The sequence below is a fragment of the Cajanus cajan genome, chromosome 2 (assembly GCF_000230855.2).
Source record: "Cajanus cajan strain Asha chromosome 2, NIPB_CcT2T_4, whole genome shotgun sequence".
Classification (NCBI taxonomy): Eukaryota; Viridiplantae; Streptophyta; class Magnoliopsida; order Fabales; family Fabaceae; genus Cajanus; species Cajanus cajan.
Genome location: NC_138518.1, coordinates 57,007,816 through 57,015,990, shown reverse-complemented (window position 1 = coordinate 57,015,990; position 8,175 = coordinate 57,007,816). Strand labels below are relative to the sequence as shown.

At 46.4% G+C, this 8,175-nt stretch overlaps 2 protein-coding genes across 2 annotated transcripts; both read right to left on the bottom strand.

Annotated features, from left to right (window-relative positions):
• Positions 1-3,697: 3,697 nt before the first annotated feature.
• Positions 3,698-4,678, bottom strand: LOC145955067 (uncharacterized). The gene has a single exon (XM_083069773.1). The coding sequence runs from the start codon at positions 4,676-4,678 to the stop codon at positions 3,698-3,700; it is 981 nt and encodes a 326-aa protein (XP_082925899.1).
• Positions 4,679-4,762: 84 nt separating this feature from the next.
• On the bottom strand, positions 4,763-8,166 carry LOC145955066 (uncharacterized). The gene is made up of 2 exons (XM_083069772.1): positions 6,528-8,166; positions 4,763-6,429 (listed from the first exon to the last, which is right to left on the bottom strand). The coding sequence occupies exons 1-2, from the start codon at positions 8,164-8,166 to the stop codon at positions 4,763-4,765; spliced, it is 3,306 nt and encodes a 1,101-aa protein (XP_082925898.1).
• Positions 8,167-8,175: the final 9 nt, after the last annotated feature.

Below are 8,175 nucleotides of genomic sequence, written 5' to 3'. Positions count from 1 at the left end.
ACCCGAACAGCTGGGCGCAATTGCAAGGTTTCAAACATTTGTGTAAGTGTGTCAACATTAAGCCTTCTCCGCTCCTCTTTCTATATTTCTACTCGTCCCGGCCTTCTATACTGGCGAAGTGGCATTCCTTAAGCCGAATAGGCGATCGACTACTGTTGGATAGCTTCACTTCGTCGTACAAAAATTTCAAGGCTGGATTTTTTCGAGTGACCATCAGGCCTAATGGACGACGCTTTTTCTTTAACAAGGACGATAAGCCCTTGTTTCCTCTGTACTGGACTCGAGCCCCTCGGCCGTACGACATAGTGCCGAAGAAAATGCTGACGACCGAAGAGCGAGAGGACTTGAAGTTGTTACTTCGTCTTCCTCGGCGCTTGCCGACCAGGTCTTTAATTAACTTGGTTGAGTCTTCGCGTTGGTGGAATGACCTGATAGGTATGCTATTTGTCCTACTACACTCGTAAACTTAATTCCTATTGATTTTTACTCAACCCTTCTTGCAGGAATCATGGTTACTAGTGGTGCCGATGAGCTGGATATACGCCACCTACTTGCTGCTCGGGTGAAGCAAGTTCGGCAATCCGGGGGGGTAGGCACGTCGGCTGCTGCACGCACCCCTCGACCCAATGATGATGATCGAGCTCCCCCTTCTCCTGAACGCAAGAAAAAAAAGACCAAGAAAGGAAAAGATGTCGATCGGGGCCGTTCAAAAAGAAAGAATTCTGGCGAAAGGCAAGAGCAAGCCAAAAAGGCGAAATCAGTTCCCGAAGCTTCGCCTAATCGGACCGTGATTGTGGTGCCTCCCCAATTAATGTCTCGGGCTTTTCTAAGCGATGACGCTTCGGCCGAGGCAGTGATTCGGCCGGACATGGTGTCTCCGTTCGGGCAGGAGTTCTTGGCTACCTTGGATGTGAGGGCCAAATGGAGACTTTTCTGCGAGGTACAAACTCGCTCCTTGGCATTAGCTCATCACCTAGCTATGGAGCCTATCAGCGAGGTGACGCTCTTAAAGCAAAGTCTAGAGGAAGCCGAGAAGACTGCGGCCGAGGCGATTGCAGTGAATGAAGGAGTAACGGCCAAAAATCAAGAATTGTCAGCCGAGTTGGATGCTGTTCGACGAGACAATGACACTCTTCGCCTTGACCTTCAAAAGGCAGCTAATGAGGAGCATCGCCGACTGGATGAAGCTCAAGCCGCGTATAACCGTCTTAAGGAGCAGGCTAAGGAGAAGATTGTTGCTCAACATGAAGCCGGGTTTCAGCACGCGGTTCGGCAGGCTAAGCATTTCGGCCAATTTGAAGAGGGCTTCGAGTTTGATATGACCCAAGATTTTTATCAAGGGTCACTGATGTCTTTTGCCGATATGCCTCAGGGAGCCAATCCAGATGCTACCGAACCGACTGCTGCCCCCCAACCGGAAAATGATGTTGAAACTTCTGAGAACACCCTCGACGAGGAGAATCTCGAGAACGAGAATGATGCCGAGGGAAATCCCGAAACTGCCGTTCAATCTGATCCACCCCAAGAGTAGCGTAGTTTTTGCTAGGTCTCGTATAAATTTTACTTTTATTTGAAGTGTAGATCGGAGGCCGATAGAGCCTCTTCCCTTTTGCTAATGAAATGAAATTGCCTCTTATCTATGATATTTCCTCATTCAAAGTATTGGTCAAACTTGCATGTAAGACTTACGTAATATCATTTACTTGTAAAAATGAAACCATTTGTAAGCTAAAATAAAACCGAGTGGAGGTATTCAGAATTGCGTAACTTTTTGAGCAAGGCCGAGTGGACTGGCTCGGCATTGCGTTGCTTTTGGAGTAAGACCGAGTGGAATGGCTCGGCATTGCGTTGTTTTCTTAGCAAGACCGAGTGGAGTCACTCGGAATTGTATTGTTTTCTTGGCAAGACCGAGTGGAGTCACTCGGAATTGCGTTGTTTTCTTGGCAAGACCGAGTGAAGTTACTCGAAATTGCATTGTTTTCTTGGCAAGACCGAGTGGAGTCACTCGGAATTGCGTTGTTTTCTTGGCAAGACCGAGTGGAGTCACTCGGAATTGCGTTGTTTTCTTGGCAAGACCGAGTGGAGTCACTCGGAATTGCGTTGTTTTCTTGGCAAGACCGAGTGGAGTCACTCGGAATTGCGTTGTTTTCTTGGCAAGACCGAGTGGAGTCACTCCGAAGGTGCATCCTTGGCCGAGTTGATCCACTCGGGAGGGAAGCCTTTCTGCGCGATTTTCCGAAGGCACATCCTTGGCCGAGTTGAACAACTCGGGAGGGAAGCCTTTTTGCGCGATTTTCCGAAGGCACATCCTTGGCCGAGTTGAACAACTCGGGAGGGAAGCCTTTTTACGCGATTTTCCGAAGGCACATCCTTGGCCGAGTTGAACAACTCGGGAGGGAAGCCTTTTTGCGCGATTTTTCGAAGGCACATCCTTGGCCGAGTTGAACAACTCGGGAGGGAAGCCTTTTTGCGCGATTTTCCGAAGGCACATCCTTGGCCGAGTTGAACAACTCGGGAGGGAAGCCTTTTTGCGCGATTTTCCGAAGGCACATCCTTGGCCGAGTTGAACAACTCGGGAGGGAAGCCTTTTTGCGTGATTTTCCGAAGGCACATCCTTGGCCAAGTTGAACAACTCGGGAGGGAAGCCTTTTTGCGTGATTTTCCGAATGTAGGACTGATTATGAGAGGGAAGAATTGAATTGTACTTCATTGATTATGTGCCTCATTAAAAACCTTGCCAGCCAAAACCCCTTTTCACATTTTTATAAGGGGAGAAAAGACTGATCAAGGAAAAGAGTGCACTTCTGTGATTACACTGTTTGCCATCATATTACAAAAACTAACTATAGTATGTTTTCAAATGCGACGCGTTCCAAGTCCTTGGGATGACTTTGCCCGAGAGCTCTTCAAGTTTATATGCACCATTGTCGAGGCTGTGTCGGATCCGAAATGGACCATCCCAATTTGCTGCCAACTTGCCTTCATGTGGATTACGTCTTGCCGTTCCTTGTACTCTCCATACCAAATCTCCTTCCTTGAAGCTTCTCTTAGTGAGATTAGAATTGAATCGCCTGATCATTCGCTGTTTGCAAGCTTCAACTATTATCTGGGCCTTGTTGCGAACTTCGTCACTCATATCGACTTCGGCTCGGAGTGATGCATCATTAGTAGTCTCATCAAAATGTTGTCGCCGAAAGGATGGTTCCCCGACTTCGACAGGAATCATGGCGTCGGTGCCATATGTTAGCCGAAAAGGTGTCTCTTTAGTTGTGGACTGAGGCGTGCACCGATAAGCCCAAAGGACTTCTAACAACTCCTCAGCCCAAGCTCCCTTGGCAGCTCCCAGTCGCTTTTTTAATTCAGTGAGGATCACCTTGTTAGCCGCTTCGGCTTGCCCATTGGATTGCGGATGTTCTACAGACGTAAATCTGTGTTTTATGCCAAGATCTTGAATAAACCGATTGAGTTTTTGATCAGTGAATTGCAAACCGTTATCAGTTATGAGTGCATATGGAATACCGAAACGAGTAACAATGTTCTTCCATAAAAACTTTTGAACATTAGTAGCTGTGATCTTGGCAAGTGGTTCGGCCTCGACCCATTTTGTGAAGTAATCTACAGCAACTAGCAAAAATTTGCACTGACCCTTGGCGATCGGGAAAGGTCCAAGAATATCCATACCCCACATTGCAAACGGCTAGGGTGAACTAATACAATGAAGTTCTTCCGCTGAAGCATGAATAAGGTTACCATGTCGCTGACAAGGTGTGCAATGCTTAACAAACTTTGCACAATCATCCCCGAGAGTAGGCCAATAGTATCCTGCCCGAAGCACCTTGGTGGCCAGGGTTCGTCCTCCCGAGTGAAAACCGCATATCCCCTCATGCATTTCTCTCAAAATGTATTCAGCCTGCTCTGTATCAACACATTTCAACAAGGGGACCGAGAATCCCCTTCTATATAGCTCTCCTCCAACCATGGTATATCTAGTAACCTGCTTTCGAAGCTTTCTAGCAGCCACTGGGTCAGATGGCACTTTACCATGTTCAAGATGATCTACCATATCAGTAATCCATGTTCGAGTGGATTTCTCAACTGCCAAACATTCAGTTGCCACACTTGGAGCTTCAAGGTCTAAGTGAAGCGTGGTTCGCAACTGTCCCGGTTTTCGGGTACTGCTTGCTAACCGAGCCAATTGATCCGCCCTTTCATTGTGCGCTCTTGGCGTATGCTTCACTTGAACTTCGTCAAATGTATCACGAATTCTCTTAAACAAATGATAATATTTCAACAAGTTTGCATCTTTTACTTGGAAATTATCATTCACTTGTTCGGCTACAACTTTTGAATCGGTCCAGCACTCCACTCGGCTAACCCCGATTTCTTGTGCCAGCCTTAACCCTGCCAACAACGCTTCGTATTCAGCTTGATTATTTGAAGCTTTGAACGCGAACCGTAATGATTGCTCAAGAATCAGTCCTGATGGTCCTTCTAAGATTATACCAGCTCCACTACCCTGGTTGTTTGAGGAACCATCCACATGCATTGTCCACACATCATTCACAAAGTAACCCTTTGGCTGCAACTCATTAACAAAATCCACCAAGTACTGGGATTTGATCGGCCCCCGTGGTTCAAAAGCAACGTCGAACTCCGATAACTCAATAGACCAGGCCATCATCCTTCCGGCTAATTCAGGTTTACGCAACACCTTAGCTATCGGGCAATCAGTTCGAACAATGACACGATGACTCTGAAAATACTACCTAAGGCGCCGAGCGGTGTGGATCAGTCCCAATGCCACCTTTTCCAAAAGCTGGTATCTTGTCTCAGCCTCTTGTAATATGCGACTGATGAAGTAGATGGGTTGTTGTCTATCCCTTTCTTGAATTAGAACGGCACTGATTGCATCGTTTGATATGCATAGGTAAACCACAATTGGTAGCTCATGATCGGGTTTGGAGAGTATGGGAGGTGAGCCGAGACGCTCCTTTAAAGTCCGAAAAGCCTCTTCACACTCAATAGACCATTCAAATTTTTTCGTTTTTCTCAGCAATCTCACAATAGGTTTCGTTATCTCGGCCAAACATGGAAGGAATCGTGACAACGCTGTGAGTCGACCTGCCAACTGCTGAACTTGTTTGAGGCTCTGAGGGCTTACCATGTTGATGATTGCCATGCACTTATCAGGATTAGCTTCAATGCCCCTCGCCGACAGCATGAAGCCGAGGAATTTTCCCCCTGCTACTCCAAACACGCACTTTTCCGGGTTAAGCCTCATGTCATACTTGCGCAACTGTTGGAATACCTCCGATAAGTCCACTATGTGTCGATCAAGGTCTCTGGATTTAACGACCATATCATCCACATACACCTCCATATTCCTACCTATTTGGTGTTGAAAAACTTTGTTCATCAATCTTTGATACGTTGCCCCCGCATTTTTCAACCCAAAAGGCATTACCTGATAACAATAATTGGCCGAGTCAGTTATGAAAGCCGTTTTCTCCTCATCTCGAGAATGCATGGGGATTTGGTTATATCCCGAATAAGCGTCAAGAAAAGTTAAAATTCCATGGCCGGAGGCACCATCGACTAACCGATCTATGTTCGGGAGTGGGTATGCATCTTTCGGACATGCTTTATTGAGGTTAGTATAATCAGTACACATTCTCCACTTTCCATTCGGTTTTTTCACCATCACTACATTGGCTAACCAAGTGGTATAATGAACCTCCCGAATGAACCTAGCATCAAGCAACTTGGCTATCTCCGTTTCAACTGCAAGCTTCCTTTCCGTCCCCATTTTTCTTTTACGTTGTGCGATTGCTCTTGCTTCAGTGCAAACTGACAACTTATGACACATAACCCTAGGGTCCACACCAGGCATGTCAGAAGGTGTCCACGCAAAAAGATCTTTATTTTTCAATATAACCTCGCACAGGGCAGAACGATCTTCTTCAGACATGTCGGCGCCGATGTATGTAACCTGAACAGGATGCACACCGATCTGAAATTGCACTTTTAATTCAACCGGTTCTACCCGTTCTTCGTTGTTCATTCTTGGATCAAGATCCCAAACCGGCTCCTCCACTAGTGCTGAGGCGTTAACAACATGAACCCTTTTTGACTTCGACCTTTTTTCTTCCAATGGCGCGAGTCGCAAACTAGCGTAGTAACACTCCCTAGCAGCCTTCTGATCGGCGTGAATTGTGATGATTTTCCCTTTATCAGATGGAAACTTCATCGCTAGGTGTGGTGTTGAAACGATAGCCCTTAATGCATTCAAGGATGGCCTGCCGAGGAGGATATTATACGAAGTGCTAGCATCAACCACAATATACTTCACTTGAATTTCTCTGCTTTCCTGCTCATCAAAACCAAAGCGCGTGAAGAGTTTAATATAACCCCTGGTACTTACTCTTTCTCCTGCAAAACCGACCAATGGATCATCATAAGGGAGTAATTCTTTTCAAAAATACCCAACTGTTTGAATGTATTCCAATATAATATATCAGTCGAACTGCCTTGATCGATCAATGTTTTCTTGACAAGGCAATTATGAATTTCCACACTAATAACCATCGGGTCGTCTTGCTCGGGATCAATGCCTTTGAAATCAGCATCAGTGAAGGTTATTGCTGGTAACTTCCGAGAAGACTGTCTATGAACAGTGTTGACCGACCGAATTGCTCTAAGATGCCTCTTTTGAGCCGAAGAAGTTGAGCCTCCACCAGCAAACCCTCCTGCAATGGTATTAATCACCCTCCTATGCGATGGTGCCGAAGTATCTTTTCTTTCACGCGACCTGCTTCTTTCACATGACCTGCTTCTTTCTCGTGAGGCTCTATCAGAACGGTCCTGCCTGCGCCGATCCTGATATCTAGGTTGATATGAGCGAGTTTGAGACGACCCTGACCGATCCACACAGTTATGCAATTTGCCTTGCTTAATCAAATCTTCTATTTTGTCTTTAAGGGCAGCACATTCGTCAGTGGAATGTCCACGATTGCGATGATACCGACAAGATTTACTAGTATCCGCTCGTGGCGGAGTGGATGCTCTTTTCGGAATTGTCAACACTTCTGAAACTAGAGCTTGTTCAAGCACCGCAGCACGGCTGGTATTGAGTGGAGTGTATTGAGTGTACTTCGGACCCCGATTAGGCCGATCCCGAAGAGATATCTCCTTGCCTCGCCCCCTGTATGATTGTTCTGCCTGCTTTTCTATCTTGCTCGACGATTCAGCTCGGGCCTGATTACGATACTCTGCCAACTCTTCCATCTGCATGTATTTGTCAGCCCGTCTTCTTAGATCATTCATGTCCGAAGGTGGCTTTTTACAAATACTATTGACAAACGGCCCCGGTTTTAAGGCTGTTGTGAGATGATGCAGTGCGACGGCTGGGTTAAGGTCTCTAATCTCCAAAGTTGCTTTGTTGAACCGATCCATAAAGGTCCGAAGAGATTCCTTCTTGTCTTGGCGAAGGCCGACTAGAGATAGGGACGTCACACTATGAGGGCGACTCGTTGCGAATTGAATGGTGAACTGAGATGACAAAGTGCTGAAGGAATCGATGGAATTGGGAGGGAGCCGAGTAAACCAACTCAATGCCCTTCCTTTAAGTGACGTGGGAAAAATCCGACATAAGGCAGCATCGTCAGTTGTGCTCAATGTCACCTGTGTCAAGAAAACATCAAGATGTTCGTCAGGATCAGTGGTACCATCATATTTATCAATAGACAAGGATTTCCAGTTATCCATCAACGGAAGTTGCATGATAGTAGGAGTGAAGGGGTGTCGGTGCGATCCAATAGTTGTCAAGTCTGCAGGACGGCCGACGGTGGGTAAGGCCGAGAGGGGTTTTCCAGGTGCCACTGCCGATGCATGTGGAGCTGAGGTGTGGACTGCATGGGATTGATACGATCCCTGAGTTTGTGTGTTGGTGACATGAGTAGGTTTCCAGGAAGTGTCTTGACTTTTCAACACCTCGTTTTCGGCTCTTAAGGCCGAAAGCTCTCTTGCATCTCTCTCTCGCTGCTGTTTCATCAACTCCATTTCCTGTTTCAACAATCGAACTGTTTCGGAAAGATCTGTTTCATCAACAACCTCAACATGTTCCTCATTTTGATGGTCCTGAGTGTTTGTTCTCCTAGTTATCGCCATTACACTTAG

Coding starts and splice junctions, on each gene's coding strand:
- LOC145955066 (XM_083069772.1), bottom strand. CDS start 8,166: ATGGCGATAACTAGGAGAACAAACACTCAGGACCATCAAAATGAGGAA. Junction 6,430..6,527: donor GAAAACATTGATCGATCAAG/GCAGTTCGACTG, acceptor TCGGTTTTGCAG/GAGAAAGAGTAAGTACCAGG.
- LOC145955067 (XM_083069773.1), bottom strand. CDS start 4,678: ATGGCCTGGTCTATTGAGTTATCGGAGTTCGACGTTGCTTTTGAACCA.